The sequence below is a fragment of the Torulaspora delbrueckii genome, chromosome 3, assembly GCF_000243375.1.
Source record: "Torulaspora delbrueckii CBS 1146 chromosome 3, complete genome".
NCBI lineage: Eukaryota > Fungi > Ascomycota > Saccharomycetes > Saccharomycetales > Saccharomycetaceae > Torulaspora > Torulaspora delbrueckii.
The window spans coordinates 92,134-111,662 of NC_016503.1; the positions used below are offsets into that span (position 1 = coordinate 92,134).

At 42.8% G+C, this 19,529-nt stretch overlaps 11 protein-coding genes across 11 annotated transcripts; 5 read left to right on the top strand and 6 right to left on the bottom strand.

Annotated features, from left to right (window-relative positions):
• Positions 1-64: 64 nt before the first annotated feature.
• FRS1 (phenylalanine--tRNA ligase subunit beta) lies at positions 65-1,852 on the bottom strand (the record flags this gene model as incomplete). The annotated part of the gene is made up of 1 exon (XM_003680110.1): positions 65-1,852. One exon carries the CDS (start codon positions 1,850-1,852, stop codon positions 65-67), a length of 1,788 nt encoding a protein of 595 aa, XP_003680158.1.
• A 237-nt stretch (positions 1,853-2,089) lies between these two features.
• On the bottom strand, positions 2,090-6,898 carry RIM15 (protein kinase RIM15; the record flags this gene model as incomplete). Its single annotated transcript, XM_003680111.1, has 1 exon — positions 2,090-6,898. One exon carries the CDS (start codon positions 6,896-6,898, stop codon positions 2,090-2,092), a length of 4,809 nt encoding a protein of 1,602 aa, XP_003680159.1.
• Positions 6,899-7,313: 415 nt separating this feature from the next.
• REX2 (Rex2p) lies at positions 7,314-8,066 on the top strand (the record flags this gene model as incomplete). Its single annotated transcript, XM_003680112.1, has 1 exon — positions 7,314-8,066. The coding sequence occupies one exon, from the start codon at positions 7,314-7,316 to the stop codon at positions 8,064-8,066; it is 753 nt and encodes a 250-aa protein (XP_003680160.1).
• Positions 8,067-8,897: 831 nt separating this feature from the next.
• On the top strand, positions 8,898-9,434 carry HAC1 (transcription factor HAC1; the record flags this gene model as incomplete). The annotated part of the gene is made up of 1 exon (XM_003680113.1): positions 8,898-9,434. The coding sequence occupies one exon, from the start codon at positions 8,898-8,900 to the stop codon at positions 9,432-9,434; it is 537 nt and encodes a 178-aa protein (XP_003680161.1).
• Positions 9,435-9,799: 365 nt separating this feature from the next.
• Positions 9,800-10,924, top strand: AGX1 (alanine--glyoxylate transaminase; the record flags this gene model as incomplete). The annotated part of the gene is made up of 1 exon (XM_003680114.1): positions 9,800-10,924. One exon carries the CDS (start codon positions 9,800-9,802, stop codon positions 10,922-10,924), a length of 1,125 nt encoding a protein of 374 aa, XP_003680162.1.
• A 420-nt stretch (positions 10,925-11,344) lies between these two features.
• On the top strand, positions 11,345-12,754 carry SHM2 (glycine hydroxymethyltransferase SHM2; the record flags this gene model as incomplete). Its single annotated transcript, XM_003680115.1, has 1 exon — positions 11,345-12,754. One exon carries the CDS (start codon positions 11,345-11,347, stop codon positions 12,752-12,754), a length of 1,410 nt encoding a protein of 469 aa, XP_003680163.1.
• Positions 12,755-12,966: 212 nt separating this feature from the next.
• MNL2 (putative mannosidase MNL2) lies at positions 12,967-15,306 on the bottom strand (the record flags this gene model as incomplete). The annotated part of the gene is made up of 1 exon (XM_003680116.1): positions 12,967-15,306. One exon carries the CDS (start codon positions 15,304-15,306, stop codon positions 12,967-12,969), a length of 2,340 nt encoding a protein of 779 aa, XP_003680164.1.
• Positions 15,307-15,481: 175 nt separating this feature from the next.
• Positions 15,482-15,721, top strand: TDEL0C00650 (uncharacterized protein; the record flags this gene model as incomplete). Its single annotated transcript, XM_003680117.1, has 1 exon — positions 15,482-15,721. The coding sequence occupies one exon, from the start codon at positions 15,482-15,484 to the stop codon at positions 15,719-15,721; it is 240 nt and encodes a 79-aa protein (XP_003680165.1).
• Positions 15,716-16,819, bottom strand: CAK1 (cyclin-dependent protein kinase-activating kinase CAK1; the record flags this gene model as incomplete). Its single annotated transcript, XM_003680118.1, has 1 exon — positions 15,716-16,819. One exon carries the CDS (start codon positions 16,817-16,819, stop codon positions 15,716-15,718), a length of 1,104 nt encoding a protein of 367 aa, XP_003680166.1.
• A 270-nt stretch (positions 16,820-17,089) lies between these two features.
• ERG3 (C-5 sterol desaturase) lies at positions 17,090-18,190 on the bottom strand (the record flags this gene model as incomplete). Its single annotated transcript, XM_003680119.1, has 1 exon — positions 17,090-18,190. The coding sequence occupies one exon, from the start codon at positions 18,188-18,190 to the stop codon at positions 17,090-17,092; it is 1,101 nt and encodes a 366-aa protein (XP_003680167.1).
• A 350-nt stretch (positions 18,191-18,540) lies between these two features.
• Positions 18,541-19,386, bottom strand: CAF16 (putative ATP-binding cassette family ATPase CAF16; the record flags this gene model as incomplete). The annotated part of the gene is made up of 1 exon (XM_003680120.1): positions 18,541-19,386. The coding sequence occupies one exon, from the start codon at positions 19,384-19,386 to the stop codon at positions 18,541-18,543; it is 846 nt and encodes a 281-aa protein (XP_003680168.1).
• Positions 19,387-19,529: the final 143 nt, after the last annotated feature.

Below are 19,529 nucleotides of genomic sequence, written 5' to 3' on the forward strand. Positions count from 1 at the left end.
CACTAGAATTACAAAACTGAGGAAAGCCGAGATACATAGATTCGTTTATCAAATATTACTTAATTTACAAAAAGACTTCTGCATTCAATTCAACGTAGGAAGCAGCATATGGAATGTCGAAGTTGTTCATCACTTCAGGATGCAAGACACCGAGATGACCGATTTTCTTTGGTTCTTCTCCTTCTTGTGACCTAAACATAATCTTAGCACCTCTTCCCGGGAAGAAAGTAGCTACAGAGCTATCTTCTTCTATCCAATACCCTCTAGATGACGATTTGGAGCCGTAATCTGGAAGCCATTCGGTTCTGAAAGTTTGCATGACCTTGCCCAGCAAACCCTGGATGATTTCAAAACCAGAGGTCTTACCAGCATAGATGGCACCCCAATGACGTTCGTTGTAAGCTTTTCTTTCGAGTTTTTCGTTCTTGAAAACCACGTCACCGGTCTCAAAGACCTTGATTGGTAGAGAGTGCTTTCTGTTCTCCTTGACAGTCTTTAGTATACCAGGCAACAGACTTGTTCTTACAACTTGGTATTCTAAAGTCTTTGGATTGGCTAGCTTGACGACTTGTTTTCCGTCATCTTCTAATCTCAAGAACTTGAAGTTCTCATCGTGAGAGCACAAAGTCAAAGGCAAGACTTCCAACCATGTAGCCTGTGAAGAGGCAACTCTGAAAATATCAGAAATTTTGTTGATTGGCAATGCAGAAGCGATGAAGTTGGCATTTGAAAGTTTACCCCCTCTTGGTAGGTTGTCGAAGCCGTAACCAACTGCGGCATCTTCCATTATATCACAAGGATGCAAGATATCTGGTCTTGTGATTGGAATGCTGACTTCCAAAGTCTTTGAGTCGGAAGCGGATGGCTTGGCATGCAAAGACATCTTCTTCAAGCATTGGGCAATTTCCTCGGGGGATTGCTCGAGACCCAAAGCAGAGTTGATATAGTCAACGGACACTTCCATTTGTCTTTGCTTCAAATTTGGAGTTGTTCTACTTTGACCATTGTGGTCGGAGACGATCTCAACAGGTTCCATGGTAAATTCTTCATCACAATAACGACTGAACATTGCTAATAGTTGATCAAGAACAATTTCAGCCTTGGTGACATCAGTAGCGGTGATTTCGATGAAAACGTTACGAGTGTCCAAAGATATCTTACTGTGCTCGGAATTGATCAAAGGTGGCAAGGAACAAACGACGTCATTAGCATCTTTGATGACAGGGAAAACAGGAGAATCTTCAATGATGTGAACGAAACGACCTAAGTTGTTTTTTTGTTCTGGTTGCTTGTAAAATTCAATTAGCTCTGCGGCATCAAATTCCTTAGTTTGGTTCAAGGGCACGAATTTGATATCCTTTGGTGGTAAAGCTTGGTAACGGAATGGTCCTTGAATAGTATCGTAATCATGGGTACCCATGGCAACCAACGTTCTGTTTCTACACAGGTTAGAGTGCAATTTGTCCTGTAATGCGATGAAAGATGCATAAGATTTCTCCGTGAACGTGATATTTCTTAAAATGGCAGCTGCAGCATAAGGCCTAATCTGTTCAGTAGATGCTTCAATAGTCAATTTAGTGGTAGGCTCTAATAATTTGTAGTTTGGTGTCTGGGATCTGCCCAAATATTCGTTCAATGATTGAGCAATACCTTCAATACACAACAAATCGTAACGGTTGGCACCAATATCAATCTTCAGTTCTGGTTCTTCATTATTTTTCAAAGCTTCTTCAGTGGTATCCTCATCCAATTCAATCCCAAATTGGAAACACAATTCATCAAATTCTTCATTCGTATATTCTTTCCCCAGGAGCTCAAACAGCTGTTTTTTATTCACAGAAACGGTAGGCATGGCTGAAATTGATCCTCAGTGAGAATATAAATCAATTGACCCCAACAAATTTTTGACTGAAGAGTGTAAATACTGTATACAGTTTCGAGAATATTTCAATGATTGCAGCGTCTATCACTTGAAAGTACAATTGAAAAATTTTATACGTAAAAAATGACGATGATGATTATTATTCGTTATAGTATTCATTAAAAGACCTATATGACCGTTGAAGCTGGCTATTAGGCCGCAGTGCTCTCACTGACTGAAATCACTATCGCTGACAATGGTATCTTCCTGTTGTTGCACCTTCTCGAGCGTGTATTTAGCAGCAATTTTGCGTAATTGATCGTAAGCAACGGGTTTCTCTAGCACATCGTCGAAGACGTTGCCGCTCACTGCTTCTTGATAGTAGTTAGTTACAGCTACCACTGGGGTGGTTGCATTGATGCTATTTGTGTGCTTCAGTAACCTTACAATATCCACTGCGCCAAGTTTGGGTAATTTGAGTGCAGTAATGATCAAATCAAACTTCACACCGCTGGTGGCTCTGCTCACCAGCTCATCACCTGCCCCAACACTAATCACTGTGCATCCTAAGGACTCCAAATCCTTGGTGACACGATACCTGTGGATCGGAATTGGTTCGCAGACCAGCACATCCATGCGATAATTGACATCACTGCTTGTGGAACTCTTTCTACCGCTGCGTCTCCTTCCACGTATTGAATTGACTTTTGACATAGCTGTCAAACGTTCACTTTCTTCAGCGGAAATATCACCAGAGCTTCTTCTATGACATGAGCTGCTCAGCAACCTAGTGCGGGCCGAAAACGAGGAAGCTGGCGGTCCAAAAGTTGGTGAAGTTGGCGAAGTGGCAATGGATGGCGATAACGGTGACTTTAACTTGGTGCCCGAGGGTGATTCGTCACCACCAGGCATAAAGAAACTGCTAGCAGGACTCTGTGCGCCATTGTCACCGCTGCCCTTTCTTGAGAGACCTGCGGTTTCGATACTTGTAGTCAAATCTGGCGAAGATGTCCTAAAATAAGGAGAGTCAGACGTAGCCATAACCTTGCCAAAAGTGATGCCACTTGGTGACCCTGAAGCAGATGTTTTCCCATTCCTTGCTTTGGATGCAGAGTTGTCTGATGAGGAGCTGAGATAAGATGCAGACGATGTTCGACGATGGACGCCAACGTTTTCTGTGCAGTGTTCGTTTCTCAGCCTATTAATGGCATCCTTGTTTGCTTTGTCTAATGCAGAGAGATTTCTGAAGTAGAAGGATCCAAACTCAGCCTGAGGCTCATTCAATTTACTCACGCGGCGGTCACGCATGTGAGGTGGAATAGCCAAGGGCATATGTTTGATAGTAGGAGAAGATCGATTGCTATTTTCTTGCGACATAGATTCCAGGACAGACGATATGCTTAGCTTGCTGACAGGGGTGTGGGCATTGCCTTCGTGGTAATTGCCCAATAACGAGTTTGGAGTCCTCTTGCTACTTTCCTCGGAACCTAGAAGTGGGCCGAAATTAGTGACGGCATCAATGCTTGGTAAATGAGCAGTTGGTACATCATCCTCATCTTCATCGTCTCCAAAGTCTTCTAACACTGCACCTCTTAAGTCGAAATAGTCGGTGTCTTCTGGGTGCTCCACTGCAGGAACAAAAGAAGCTTCTTCCTGGTAGACTCTGTCCCAATCTACGTCTTTAAAATAAGGATGGTCTTTGATTTCTTGAGCACCATTAGAGCCAAGCCTTTTGGAAGGATCAACTACAAGAAGCTTCTCAATCAAATCCTTGGCGTGTGATTGTTCAAAACTCTTCTCATCTTCTGGAGAGGTAAATTTAGGCCATTCTATTTTTCCAGAAAGAATTTTGGTAAATACCTCTTCAGGTGTGTTAGCATGGAAAGGAGGAAAACCAAAAATCAATTCAAAGAAGATACAGCCCACAGACCACCAATCGCAATTATCGTCCTTGCCTGTTCCTTCTATAGTTTCAGGTGCCAGGTAGTCTGGCGTTCCGAAGAAACATTTGTCTTGTCTAGATTCGTCAGGATTGAAAAGTGCCAAATCACTGGGGGTGTTCATATCTGCTAGAACTTCGGAGGTATTGGAGCTATTTCTTGCATGGAAGGGCCCAATTACTGGCGGAGTAGGGGTACTGGACCTTGATATATTCATGTAGGAGAATGACATCTGTGAATCGCTTCTGTGCAATGCGGAGATGTCATTATTCGAGTGAGAACTTGATACCGAATCTTCACGTTGCTTTTCTCGGCTGACAGCTTCCTTCGTGGGATTCGTCGAGTGATGAATGTCGGATGTCTCTTCCATGATCGAATTTTGTCTGCTACGAGTTGCAAAGTTGAAACTGCTACCATTGCTGTGGGTAGTAGATGTGCTACTCTTCTTACGATGATGATTCTTACCTATCTTCAATTCACTAGGGCTTCCTGAGCTATGATTGCCATAGGTAGATGAAAAGCTTAGCCTGGCCGACGATGGGACATTTTGATGACGCCGCACCAAACCAGCTCTCGATAACCCAAAATCAGTCAACTTTATGTGACCGTCACTATCAATCAGTAGGTTGTCTGGCTTTAAATCGTGATGAATAATTCCAATTTGATGCATGTCGTCGACACCAACTATCACTTCACTAATGTACTGTTTAGTCCACTCGATTGGTAAGCAACCCATCATCTTGATGAGGGTAGCAAGGTCACCACCTGGCAAGTATTCCATGACAAGGAACAAGTTATCTTTATTCTGAAATGATGCAAACAGCTTTGCAACGTAAGGCTTATCACTTTGCACCATCATGATTGCCCTTTCGGACTTCACATTTGTTGTCTGATTCTTTGTAATCATATCAGATTTTTTCAGTACTTTGATGGCGAAATATTCTCCCGTTATCTTCTTACGTGACAAGTAGACACTCCCATAAGCACCTTTACTAATTGGTTTTAGAACACTGTAATCTTTTATACTAGCTGGTGTACTCTTCATTTGAGTTGTGGCGAGTAAAAGGGGAGATAACGGCTGTTTTGGTAAACTGGATAAGCTCGGATGCTGTTCTGGGGTAAGAAAATCTCTAGCAAGAGCACTTGGTGAGACGATTGGTGACTTTTCTTGATTAAGTCTAATCCCACTGCTCTTACGGGACATTTGGTTGGCAGTTAAAGCTTGAGGTAATGGTGAGTTCCTTCCCTGTGTAAGTGAAATTGTTGATTTAAACCTGGGTAAGATTGAGCAATTTGTCAAACTATTCGGCTTTGTAGAAACGATAGTGGGAAGCGAACTGTGACTTGACTCAGATTTGTCCATGTTTTCTCCACTTCCAGTAAAATCCTGATCTTTTTTAGGATCGAGACTGAGGTCTCTACTTGGTAAAAGTGGCTGATGATCTGGAGCCTTTTGACTTGGGGTCAATGATCTGGAGTGAGAGTTCGATTTTGAGCGTATGTCAGTATTGCTTAGAGAATGGGAGCCGTTGCTGGACCGTGATCTACCCGTTCTCTGACTTGTCTGGTTTCCAGAAAAGGCTGGTTCTGTAATGCGGTCGTTCATTTGGTATGATGGCGAGAATATTTCTCTCTGCTGAGCACGGTATGGCTGTGGCGAAGCAATTTTAGTGCCGGATGTAGATTGTGCATTTTGATTACCAGTTTTCAAAGAGCTGTCAAACATTTCGATGCTATCATATGCAGTCGCGGACGGGAGTTGTAAATCTTCATGAAGAGGTCCCTTTGCCTTCGTCATAACTTCTGCAGTAGAGCCTGATTCTAGGTTTCTAAAATCTGTGGCGCGTTGCATTTTGATCTTGTTATTTTCGATCTGAAGTAAGATGAGTTGTAACACCCAATTATCAATCTCGTTCTTGATTCTTAAAGAGTAAGTCATAGCATTGTCAAGCCTTAAGATAGCGTCTACTTTCTTCTTTGCAAGATCGATCGTGTCATTTACCAATAAATTCAACCCAGTGTTATGGCTCAATTCCTCTTTAATTGATAGCTTCCAAGTTTGCACATTTTCAATATTCCACTTTGAGCCCGGTGAGAAATCATAACTCCCTAAAGCATTCGCCTCTGTTAGCATAGTTGGGTTTGCCAGTATATCCTCTGCCGAAACCTTGTTTTCGAGCGACACTCGCATTTCACTTTGATTTATATTTATAGCTATTTCACACAGTTCTTTCAATTGTTCTATCATCATTCGCGTAGTTGGTGACTGTAAATCAATGGGAAGGCTCTTGTATTCACTAAACGTCGCACTTTGCAAAAGTGCCAGTTGTTCTACCAAGTTATCATGAAGCAGGTGAACGAAGGAATCTATCTTATGCTCACAAACACAATTTTGGGAGTGCGTTTCCAACCACCATGCCGGCACAAATGTCTCACAGACTCTACAAAGTTCCATTCTAGGCGGTGGCAGATCTGCTTCATCCAATATCTGTTCGTCTTCGATGTCTCTCAAATACTCTGCAAAAATCACTGCACAGAATCCCAGTCTATTGACCAAATCTGGAGGTAATATAGAGTCGACGCCTTCACCAAGCATGACAGATTGGAATGGTTTCACTGTCCACATCGAATGCGTCACCAGTTGGGTTGCATTATCTCGCAGTAGAATCCCGCACGCTTCAAGTGTAATAATCTTCTCTTCATTCAACTGAGGATCCTCCTTCTCACCTGCGTTTCCATCGTCATCATGAATTTGGTGTGAACCATTAGATAGGACGTTAAATGTCACCGTATAACTAATACTCTCGTTAACCAACATCATCTCCATAGCACGGTGGAATACAAATTTATCCTCTTCAGAACCCACAATCAATTCAGAAATCTGATCAGAAGTACGCGGACCCACTAACGTTTCCCACAACTCCGATAGGTACCTAATAGTTCCATCCTGGTCCAATTCCATAAGCATCACGGGGTTCTTCCCCGTCGCCAATTGCAAATACTTGTCATAGTCTGATGAAGCAGTCGATCGTGAAGAAGCTGAAGACTTGGTTCGCAGCAGCAGGTTACTTTGTTCTTCCGCACTGGGGTTGTCCATTGCGATAGACAGGGGTCTTCTTATAGCCACAAAACTCGAATATCAGTAGCTCTAACTTACCACTTTCAAAAAGCAGCAGAAACACACGTCCAGAACTTCACTACCTGCTTCAAGATGGCTGTTTAGAGCATGAAACTGATTAGCTGCGTGCTTCAAAGTGTGCTTTGATCTTGATTGTTGTCGATCTCAAAGTGAAATGCGGGACGAGCGCAAAGGACAAAGGCCAATACAAGAGAAATACCAATGTGATAGACAAATTCTGACTCCAATCGGCCCACTGGAACCGGAATATGGAAATTAAATGGTGGTTTATAGGTCTCGTTGCTTGCAATTTGGCTGAGTGAGCGCAGAGCACGGAAAAATTTCAAGTAATTGGCTGCTAATTGTAAGCAGAAAGTAGTCTTGATATCTGGATATGTTGAGCCGTATTGCAAGGTGTTTACAGGTGAGACAGTTGAGTGGTAGACGTAACTGGTACTTGAGAATGGAGAAGCAGAAAAGTGTATCGAATCCGCTGGTGTGGATCGATTGCGAGATGACCGGACTGGATCACCAGCGAGACAGGATTATTGAGATCTGCTGTATCATCACTGATGGGGAGCTAAATGTTGTACAAGATAATTGTTATGAGAGCGTGATTCATTGTGATCGTAGTGTGCTGGATGGTATGAACGAGTGGTGCATTGAGCATCACGGTGCCAGTGGACTTACAAAGAAAGTACTTGAGAGCACCAAGACTAAAGAGCAAGTTGAGCAAGAGTTGCTGCAGTTTATTAAGAGGTATGTCCCAGACTCTCGTGTGGGGCTGCTTGCGGGCAATTCGGTGCATATGGACCGGTTATTCATGTTGAAAGATTTCCCGAGCATTGTGGATCACTTATTCTATCGGATCGTAGACGTCAGTTCGATCATGGAAGTTTGTCGTCGACACAATCCTTCACTTTCGAAGCTGGCACCAAGGAAGGATAAGAACCATACTGCCAAGAGCGATATTCTCGAAAGTATCGAGCAGTTGCAATGGTACCGCGATCATTATTTTAAGAGTAAGCAGGAGACAGCGGAATACGTGAAGTCAAAAGAGCAAGAAAAAGCCAACGAGCAGCAGCAGGAGCAGAGCAATCAGGAGAAGGTTGGCGAACCAGCGGCAAAGAAATCTCGCAAGGTCTAATATGTCATCAAGTTATATATATAAGTACTATAGATGACATGTCAAACTGATCGCTTCTACTATCATGCTACAAGGTCTATGTTGTCGAATTGAACTTGGCCTCGAAGTGCTTCTAGTAAGAGAGATTGGTTTTTAGTCTCACGATATCGAGTGTAAGAAGGTGAGAACCTCTAGTGTAGCATTTTTGTGTAAATCGTCAGACCTTAAGACTAGCATCAACCCATGTGCAGTCCACATGTTGCTCCAAATTCAGAGATTGGCCCTCACCTTTTCCTCAATACCATTGTGAGCTCTGGAGTAATAAAGATACAGAAGTTCACCTCTTGATGCACCAGTAGAACAAGAGGGAAAGATTACCTTTACTGGTCCAATGTATTGCTTACAGCTGATATCCCTTGAGCCATCCCTCACCTTTGCTGCATCGTAATTTTGAGCTCTTTTATCTGTATCTCTACAATTGCTTGAATAGCAGATCGGGACTAGTTATCAACCGGCGTTGCCATACCCACTGGGGCCTTATCCCAATTAGTAAAACCTGGCCAGGTTTGCACAGGTCTGGAAGATTCATATATTGCTCATCTTAACTCGCGAGAGCTTTAATTGAGGCGCTACGTGTCAAAACTTGTTTGTTGATCCCACTTCAATCCTTATTGAGTCCTCTCGAGATCTCGTTCAGCCTCTTTGCCTTGTTGAATCGTTCCTTTCATCGTGGCTTTCCAATTTTTTTACTATATAAAAGGCTTAAAAAAATCAAAGTTGCAACCGTGTCTTTTCATCTTCCCTCCCAGAAGGACAAGGACACCAATAGTGGGAGACACACACACATTCAGGATGGCCAGCGACAGTTTACAGATACCTACAGATTTCAAGACCAGTTTACCTCCAAGAAAACGGGCTAGAACTCAGGAGGAGAAAGAACAAAGGCGTATTGAGAGAATCCTAAGGAACCGCAAGGCCGCACATCACAGTAGAGAGAAGAAAAGGGCTCATTTGGAAGAACTAGAGCACAAATGTGAAGTGATGGAGCGACTGCTGGCCAGTATTGACGATCTTGATGCTGTTGTCGGAGACAACGGCCGAGAATCGCTACTAGAGTATAGGAATCTTATGGGGAATGGCTTTCAGACGGGCCAGTCGTCGCCTGTGGCGGCTCTAACGCCTGTCAGCCTGGTTAAAGACGAAGAGGATCAAAATCGCAGCTGGGATCTGCTTTTGAGCAGGTCTCAGGAAGTCGAACCACAAGTAGAACCTCTAACTTTAACCACTCCTCCAGAATGGTTTACCGGAAATGATAACAGCTCGTTTGAATTCGACGATTGGCGTAATCCAGCCGTGATTACAGCTACAACAGGCATAGTTGTGAGATGAAGAACAAAATATCCGTGTGTCTCCCACGTCCTTCCACACCTCAACTACAACTTATGCACTTGTTCTGTCCGAAGCGCAGTCAAGTTTAAATTCCTTCGAGTCTACGTCATTCCTGGTATAATCAACAGGTCACAACGGTCCAAATTGGCGCGCCAAAGCTGCGACATTTGGTTCCCTTTAGACCTACCAATTGCTAAGTATCTATATAGTCCTGTAACATCATGTGATGGTAGCCCGTAGCTCCGGAGAGCGTAATGAAGACCCCACTGGGTCATCAAGTAGTGCCGTACCCCAGGTTGCTATATAACCTGGACGGTTGTGGATGTGTCAATAGTTTATTGCCCCAGTTTCAGGTTACCAGAACCATGTCGAACGATACGCTGCTTATACCAGGTCCAATAGTAATTAGTGAGAAAGTGCAACAAGCACTGGGCTCGCCATCTTGTAGCCCCACAGTCCCCGAATTTGTAAACCTATTCCAAGGTGTGTTGAAAAACTGTAGGAAACTGTTTAGGGCTCATGAGACCCAGGGTCAGCCAATTGTGCTTGTAGGTTCCGGCACATTGGGTTGGGATGTCGCTGCTGCCAATTTGGTTGATCCGGAGGATGAAGTGCTAGTGCTAGGGACTGGTTACTTTAGTGATTCGTTCCAAGACTGTCTTGAACTTTATGGAGCCAAGGTAGATAAGTTGGAGGCTCCACTTGGAGATCAGGTTCCTTTTCAAGAAGTTGAGCAACAACTAAAGAAGAAGCAGTACAAAGCAATTACAATCACCCAGGTTGATACTTCAACAGGTGTGTTGTCGAACGTTCAAAGAATAGCCGAGCTGGTTCACGAGCTTTCTCCTTCGACGTTCATCATTGTCGATGGAGTGTGTTCAATTGGTTGCGAAGAGTTTGAGTTTGACAAATGGGGCATCGATTTCTGTCTATCGGCATCACAAAAGGCCATTGGAGCTGCTCCAGGTCTCAGTATCTCGATGATCAGTCAGAGAGCTCTCGAGCATGCCTTGGACCCCAGCAGGAAACCCCGCTCCTACTATGCTTCACTTAAGAAGTGGATCCCAGTGATGCAAGCTTACGAGGACCAAAAACCAAAGTATTTTGCAACACTATCGGTTCAGATGGTCAAAAGTCTTGATGTAGCTCTCAAGGAACTACTAGCTGACGGCCTCGAACTCCGCTGGGAAAAGCACCGCAAGACCAGCGAATGGCTCAAGAAAAAGCTCACCGACGATTTGGGCTTCAAGCTAGTCACCAAGTATCCATCCGAAGCAGCTGCTCACGGGCTAACAGTTTTCTACGTCAAAGACCCTCCAAAACTAATCAGCTACCTCAAGCAGCACGGAACTGTCATTACAGGTGGGATCCATAAGCAAATCGCTTCCCAGTGCGTTCGTATTGGACATATGGGAGTTTCGGTATGCAGCGAACAGCTCGACCATATCCCAGCCTGCTATAAGCTCATAGCAGAGTCGAACATTCACTAAGAACAAAAGAACAAAGTACACATTCTATAGCTTGATTGTATATGTCTATCATTGCACGTGAAGGGCCAGAGTCAGCATTCTTGATGAAGATGGCTGCTTTTCAGCTCTTGTTTGTCAGAGTCATGGTTAATGATTACATGCACAAATGATGTGAAAAATTGAAAAATTGCATCAAATTGAATGAAAAATTTTCAAGTGACTCGTATCGACTGCAGGTGTAGCTGATTATTCTCTTTGGTCGGTGTTTTGTTGTGGTTGATATTCCAATTTAACTTTTATTAGCCAACTTCTAATCTAATTGTTAGGACCTTTGTATATATAGGTTTACAATTTCGAAGAATTTCCCTATTCTGATTAAACACTTTCTTCTGGGATCCTTTGAAATCTATATTCAGCAGGACAAGTAAATTATAATCAGCAATGCCTTACGCTTTATCCGATAGCCACAAGAAGTTGGTTTCTTCTCACTTGAGTGAAAGTGATCCAGAAGTCGAGCAAATCATCAAGGATGAAATTGACAGACAAAAGCACTCCATTGTGTTGATCGCTTCTGAAAACTTCACCTCTACCGCTGTCTTCGATGCCTTGGGAACTCCAATGTGTAACAAGTACTCTGAAGGTTATCCAGGTGCTCGTTACTACGGTGGTAATGAACACATCGACCGTATGGAATTGTTGTGTCAAAAGAGAGCTTTGGAAGCTTTCAATTTGACTCCAGACAGATGGGGTGTCAATGTGCAAACTTTGTCCGGTTCTCCAGCCAATTTGCAAGTTTACCAAGCTTTGATGAAACCTCATGAGAGACTAATGGGTTTATACTTGCCAGATGGTGGTCACTTGTCTCACGGTTACGCTACTGAGAACAGAAAGATCTCTGCTGTCTCCACTTACTTCGAATCTTTCCCATACAGAGTTGACCCAGCCACTGGTATTATTGACTACGACACTTTGGAGAAGAATGCTATCCTATACAGACCAAAGATTTTGGTTGCTGGTACTTCCGCTTACTGTCGTTTGATTGACTACAAGAGAATGAGAGAAATCGCCGACAAGTGTGGTGCTTACTTAATGGTTGACATGGCTCATATTTCCGGTTTGGTTGCCGCTGGTGTTATCCCATCTCCATTCGAATACGCTGACATTGTCACCACCACCACTCACAAGTCTTTGAGAGGTCCTCGTGGTGCTATGATCTTCTTCAGAAGAGGTATCAGAAGTGTCAACCCAAAGACTGGTAAGGAAATCCCTTACGATTTGGAAAACCCAATTAACTTCTCTGTTTTCCCAGGTCACCAAGGTGGTCCACACAACCACACCATTTCCGCTTTGGCTACTGCTTTGAAGCAAGCTAACACTCAAGAGTTTAAGGACTACCAAAACCAAGTCTTGAAGAACGCCAAGGCTTTGGAAGCTGAATTCAAGAAGTTGGGTTACAGATTGGTCTCTGATGGTACCGACTCTCACATGGTCTTGGTTTCTTTGAGAGAACAGGGTGTCGATGGTGCTCGTGTTGAATACGTCTGTGAGAAAATCAACATTGCTCTAAACAAGAACTCTATTCCAGGTGACAAATCCGCCTTGGTTCCAGGTGGTGTCCGTATTGGTGCCCCTGCTATGAGTACTAGAGGTATGGGCGAAGAAGACTTCACCAGAATTGTTCAATACATCAATCAAGCCGTCAAGATCGCCAAGGAAACTCAACAATCTTTGCCAAAAGAGGCTAACAGATTGAAGGATTTCAAGGCCAAGGTCGACCAAGGTAGCGACGCTTTGACCAACCTAAAGAAAGAAATTTACAACTGGGCTGGTGAATACCCATTGCCAGTGTAAAATGGTACACTTGAAACAGGTTTTTCATGATAGTATTTTCAACAAATTATCCTTTGTTTTTGGCCAATCTATTCCTCTTTAGCACGAAATGGGTCCCATGTTTATTTCTTAACGACAATTCGCACTTATCGGTACAATACATTACTGATAAGTTCACTCATTAGAAACTCATTTACATATTTTAAATCATAATTTCAACATTAATCAATCATTCAAGATTTCACCTCTGCCTTCCTTAATAAATGACCCCCAGAGGTAAAGACATAGTCATCAAGAGAATAGTAGTTCTTGTCGGAGAAAAGCAAGAAGTAATACTTCAAGGTCTTAGAGAGCCAACTACTAGAGGCCAGACCCGTACCATCATCATACAATTCATTGATTTTCCAGACTCCTTTGGCTCCACCATTTGAGTTTTGTAAAGTCTCTAACGTCATTTGGAACATTGTTCGTGCCATTTGTCTCCATTTAGCATCTCCCGTAGTTCTGTAAAGGTAAAATATAGCTTCAACAGCGTCTGGAGAGAGGACTCTCAGCTGTCCCATCTTGTTTACCCAGAGCGGACGACGTGGATCATCTTTCCATTGAAGCTTCCTTGTATCGACTTCCAGGTCGCCTGATCTGAAGAACGAAGGCCCTTGCTTGTACGCAAACGCCAACACCCTCCGTGGTGGAACCGTTACATCTCCTTGCTGGGAAACTTTGATTTCATCCTGCTGAACAGTTTCTGCTTTGTCACTATCGAGTCTATAGTAATGACCATTTTTGGTCCTTTCAACTTTGAGCTCAACGTCCAAATTACATTGCTCATTTTCACAGGGATCCAGATAAAGTTCGACTGGTTGGAACCCCCCGAACTCCTCTATTAAATGAAAGCAACCGGTAGCCAGATCATTAGCGAAATCGCCAAAGGTGGGCATGTTAAAAAGTTTTGAACCCAATGCCAAGGTGGAGGCCAAGGAGCACCTTTCAAATTTCATGTCGTACATTCTGGTTATTTCGACGTTAACTTCATTGGTGGCCGGCGACAAGTGGGTTCTTGTTTTTAGAGACGACAGGAGTGTAATGTTTTCTTTCAGAGGTGTCGCAGGATTAAACGCCATCAGGTCCCTTACAGAATCCATGGCCTTAGTGAATATATGCCTAGAGCTCTGGGCCTTCTCTTTATTCTTATTTATTCCACTGGGTGAGTTTTTGATCTTGGAATCATCTCTGATATCATCATCATTCGGTTCAAAATAGTTATCAGAGAATTTCAACAGATCATTTCCATTCAAAAGATGGTAAGACTTGACCAAGTTGGAGTACAACAATTGTGCCTGAGCATCCATGTCAAAATGCTGTTCTTGCTTGACCTTTTTAGGGTTAAAACTGATCAATTTCCCTGTCTGATGGCAATGAATAAACTGAAGGTTTTCATCTATACTCTTCATACCCTTGAATTGGCTTAAATGCCTCCCCAGTTGAATTTGGTCAGTGGAGATTGGAGTGCATCCCGAGGCGTCAACCTGATTTGGGAATAAGTACTCTAAATCGAATTCATTAGTGGAAAGAGAAATCGTACGATATATTCTTTGAGCGGCATCAAAATACTTATTTTCCTGTGTAATTTGTGATAGTTTAATCAACTCCAATGTCATGCTTGTCAATGCTCCTGCATTTGCCTTTTGATAGGGAAATCTGTTGTCAAGTTTTGATTTCCAAAAGAAGTTCAGCAATGGAAGTCTGTTTGGTGTATCGTAGGCTCTCAATGAAAAGTCTGCTACTTCCTTCGCCTTTTGCAGCAAAGTAGCATTCCCAGATAGTTCATAGCCAGACATCAGGCCTCCTAGTGCCCGCGATCCCACATCTGATATATCGACAGCCTCAATGGAAGCTGGCGGCAGCGAAAAGGTAACCTCAGATATAGCATTCAATGCACTTTCAAATTCCTCCTCTTCTTTCAAGATATATAGAGTGTCGAGTGCATCAATCAAGTTCATCGGCCAATGGAACTCAGAGATTTTTCCGACTAAATCTTCCTGCTTCCATGTATTTACGAAAAGTTCCTTGATATTCCGCAACATCTTTTCATCAGCTACACCCTCGTCCTCGAATACACTGCTCTGAACCGCTAAGTCACTTCCTTCTCCTGGCGTTAGAATTACCGGTAGTGATACTTCATTTAATACAGGGTATCTCTCCTTATGACTAGCAAATTTCGTCGGATCCAAATCACTTGAAGTCTCCAGTAAAGCAGATGGATCCTTTGACGCATCAGAGATCAGTAATGGGAAGTACTTGTTCTTTTCTCTTAAAGCTTTCAAATCTGTCGGATCCAAGCCTGTAGGCTCATCTTTTAGCACACCTTCCCGTCGTATATCTGCTAGATCTAGTCCGCCCTCGTTTCTTGCCACATCCTTTATTGATGGAATGTATTCATTTTCTGCAAATGAATTGAGCATGTCAATTTCATTCTCGAATGTATAGTAGAAGAGCAGTAAGATTGTGACCGCCAGGATCAACACCGACCGTACCCTCCTTACGAGAGACCGGAAAGCTTTGTACAGGGACATTTGGTGAACCTCGTTGGCCTTAAACCATCAATTGTACTTCTTATACATATTGAAGTAGTCTTTGTTGACAAATTGTATCTTGAAAATATTCCATCTCGTCCCTTTGTCAACAAGCTACAAACACAGTGTCAAGACAATTCTTCAACTGAGTATACCTAATCAGACTTCATTGACTATGAATGAATCAAAGAAACGAGCATTAACCCTGACCCCCAACTCCAATATGCAGGCGATACCAGGTAAGAAACGAATGTTAAATGGATCTCCACAAAGATTAACAAAATTACAACCAAGCTCAAGTGAAGCTATCGATTGGCAAAGACAGTACATAGTCCAGAAAAGCGAATTAAAGCGTACTAAAAAGCTAAATCAGTATTTGGAGTTGGAAAGAAAATGCTATAAGAGTGGGCTATAAAGTGAGCCTTTGAACCAGGTGGCCACTAGTCCAACGCACGCTAGATTCAAAAGGGAGCATCCCCACTATACAATCCTTCAATGCAGCTTTCTGATCGTTATTTTGAATTTCTCGAAGCCTGGGGAGCAGAGTATCAAGTCTTTTAGATCTTGATTCAGGTTCATCATCGCCAAAATAATTGCCATCGCCTTCAGAGCCAAACATACCGCTAAACGCATCAGAAGTTCCAAAATGGGCTACTTCGGGCCAGTCTTTAATTGCAGGAATACCTAATTGGCTGAAAATTGAGAGGATCAATTTAATATCGCTTCCTGTATCATTGTCATCAAATCTTCCAGAGCCGTCATCAAATGTAGCTGGGATATGTCGAGAAGGGTTATGTGCACTCTCCTGGAACCACTGAGAAACGATAACCATCAAGGCCCATATATCAACTGCAAAAGAGTAATTTTTAACACCAAACAGTAACTCGGGCGCCTTGTAGATAGATGTCGATACGTCTGTAATCTTCTCGGTCGGAGGTTCTTCCCGTGACTGAACTGTGTCGCTATAGTCATAAGATATGCCAAAATCTGTAATTACAAGTTTCATCTCATCAGCGTGGTTCACGAGGATATTTTGCGGTTTTATATCACGATGAATGATACCATTTTGATGTAGGAATTGAAGACCTCGCGCTAATTGTAAAGTGAATCCATAAGCGTATTTATTAACATCGAAAGTATTTTGAAAAGATCCCTGAGGTGGAATTGGTACCTTTGCAGAAAGTGTGTAATATGGATTTATCTTCATAACAGCTTTGGTCGACAATTTGTAGCATTTGCGCATAAACTCATGTAAGTCGTTCCTGTATCGAGGGAAAAGCAATTCCAGATCTCCATCGAGCGATCTACTGTTAATTAACTTGATGATGAAAGGATTATTGAGCTTAGAAAGTTTTGACAGTATGGATAACTCTGCTCGATGATTATGTGGGGGCACTGTAAAATCCAGAGTGATAGTCTTTATAACGTAGCATCCATCCTTGTAGATCCGGGCAAATCTGGTAGCTTGCAACAGCTGACGGTTCTCAGGGTTTTGTGGGAAAGGCTCCGACATGATCGGTCAGCTTATATCGATGATTCAAGTAAAATAAGATCAGCGGCCTTTAATGCTAACGCGCTTCAAGTCGCTCCGAGTTACAAATGAAAGAATTTGCAGAATTGGCAGGAAATCTTTAAAACAGCTTGTAGTAAAAATTGTCATGAATACGCCCAAATCTATGTAAAATTGCTTGCCTTCCAATACTACATCAGAAGATTGCAAGTCTTTTAAAATAAAAAAACAAAGTAATAAAGTTCAGTTTGCGAATCGTTGGCGAAATACGATCTAGTTAACCTTCTTGAGTCTCTCCTCGGTACCGTAAACTCTATAACTGCCATCATCACCATCCATCAGTTGGATGTACTCCTCGATCTCCTTGATCTGTTTCTCCATTGTGTCCTTGTTTCTGAGCGATGGATCGAACAATTCGTCTTCAGGTCTACGGTAAGAACCACCCAATCTGTCCCATAGAGTAGTGAATTGGCCGTAGTTGTAGTTGAAATATAGATGGTGCACGGTGTGGCATGCAGTACCGTTCACGACGGCGTTGTTGAATCTGTGTTGACCGTCATGGATCATAATGGTCCAACAGTTAATGGCGGTAAACAACAATAGGTAAGATACCTTGTTCAATGGCATTAGCACTGGGTAGACGTGGTATGGCAAGGATTGGATGTAACCATCGACTGGGTGGAAAGCATGCGAAGCGAAAGGTGTACAGACCAACCATTTATGATGAGGTTTGTGGAGAGCCTTGTACACACGAGGCCAGTGTAACCATCTGTGAGCCAAATAAACACCACAATCAGTGAATAGAATAAAGCACACAAACTCTAGCAAAATCTTACGCAAACCGTGGTTTGCCCAATCCACTTCCATGTACAACTTTGAGTGACCGTTCAACTCCAACATAAACCATGGACAAGTCAACAGTGACATGAAGGGAATGGCACTCATAGCTAATTTAATCTCCAAAGACATCTGATTCTTCAAATAACGTGGATGGTTGAAAATACTCTTATCGAAGACAAAGATGTAACTCAAAGAAGCTGCACCCAAATACAACAACCAACCAAAAACGGTCACCACAGCCCATAAAGACAACAGTTCTCTTAGAAAATTGTTACGAGGAAGCAATGAAGCAAACGTCGTTGGAGTGAAATCCATTAGATATGGAGTGAGCCCATATACATCTTTGTTAACTCTTGGCAGTGCATTCAAGGTATCGATACTTTCCTGCAGGAAGGTACTGTTGCAAACACCTTTATTTAGTTTCAAAATTGACTGCACCTTTGATGGAAAATGAGATGCCAATGAAGTAGGCAAAACCTTGGCATAAAGGTTGTCGAACAGATAACTGTCGCAAACTTCCAACACTAAATCCATCGCTAAATGTTCCTGATAATTTTCAAGACTCTGGGGAAGATTAGACACAATAACACCAACGATGAATGCACTGCTCTTAAATAGTTTTCTTACTGATCAGGTCTTTTTATCATCTCTATAGGCGTTTTTAACGCACCTTGTTAAAATCGACATTATTTGGGAAATTTTTCGGTTTTCTCGAGTCTCGTTTGGCTAAACGATGCCTAAACGATGGGCTAAACGAAAGCTAAACATTGATCAATGAAGAATACCAGTAAGAGTAGATGAATGGATGAATAATTGTTCAACAGCATGAGCGTAGCGCAGCATAGTTCGTAGTTCGTAGAGAAATTCGTATAGCTTATGCTTGTTCAAACATCGGGCAACGGAGTGGCCTGCTTGAGTTCGTTTGGATCGTCTGTAAGCCAAGCGACCGCGAGCGGATGGAGACTGCTGACTTTCGAGATCGATACCACTGGAGTCTGGCGATTGAATGCGACCGTTCCGTTTCCCGCATCGTTCGCGGTGGTAAACTTGACATCCCGATGGCAGTCCAAACGGTCGATTATGCGACCTTCTTTCAAATGCAGTACCTGATCAGGCCATTGGGCTAAGCCATCAAAGATATGAGTCGCGTAGACAACGGAACACTGTCTTGTTTCTGTTTCCCATTTTAAGAATTGGAGTAATTTGCCCCGGGCAATCACGTCGAGATCGACTGTCACTTCGTCTAGTAGTAACACTTTCCAAGGTTTTAAAAGTCCCATTACCAGTTGAACGCGTCTTTTCTGGCCATCACTGAGTTTGAACATCCGCCATTGTAGATCAACACCGAGAATCTCACACAATTGATCTCCTCTTTCTTGAAAATGTTGTAGTCCAATACTTGTTAGGAGCTCTAAAACACCGATATCTCTGTTTATAATGCTCATATGGCACCATTCAGTACCCAAGTACGTGGTAACGTGGTACTCCTGGCCTTCTCCGACAGTACAAACAGGGCTGAACGGGTTCTGACCATTGACTAGAATCTTACCATCCAGACACAGATGTTTACCACTAAGAACTTTCAATAGTGTCGATTTACCAGCACCATTGGATCCCATAACCAGGGTTCTTGTGTTCCAGGGAATTTGCAAATCCACATCAACAAGAGAGGGCCTGGCGCATTCAGCAAATTTGTAAGTAAGCTTCTCAACTTCAATAGCGAACGACATGGTGACAATGGGCTTGAGCGGTTCGTGATTAGAGGTCGAGCTTAGTGAATTTGGCAACCTTTATAGTTGTTGATCTCCGTTAGCGATGACTGAAATTTAACCTTTGAATAAATCACCAGCATTGAAGCTTTTAACCAAGATTG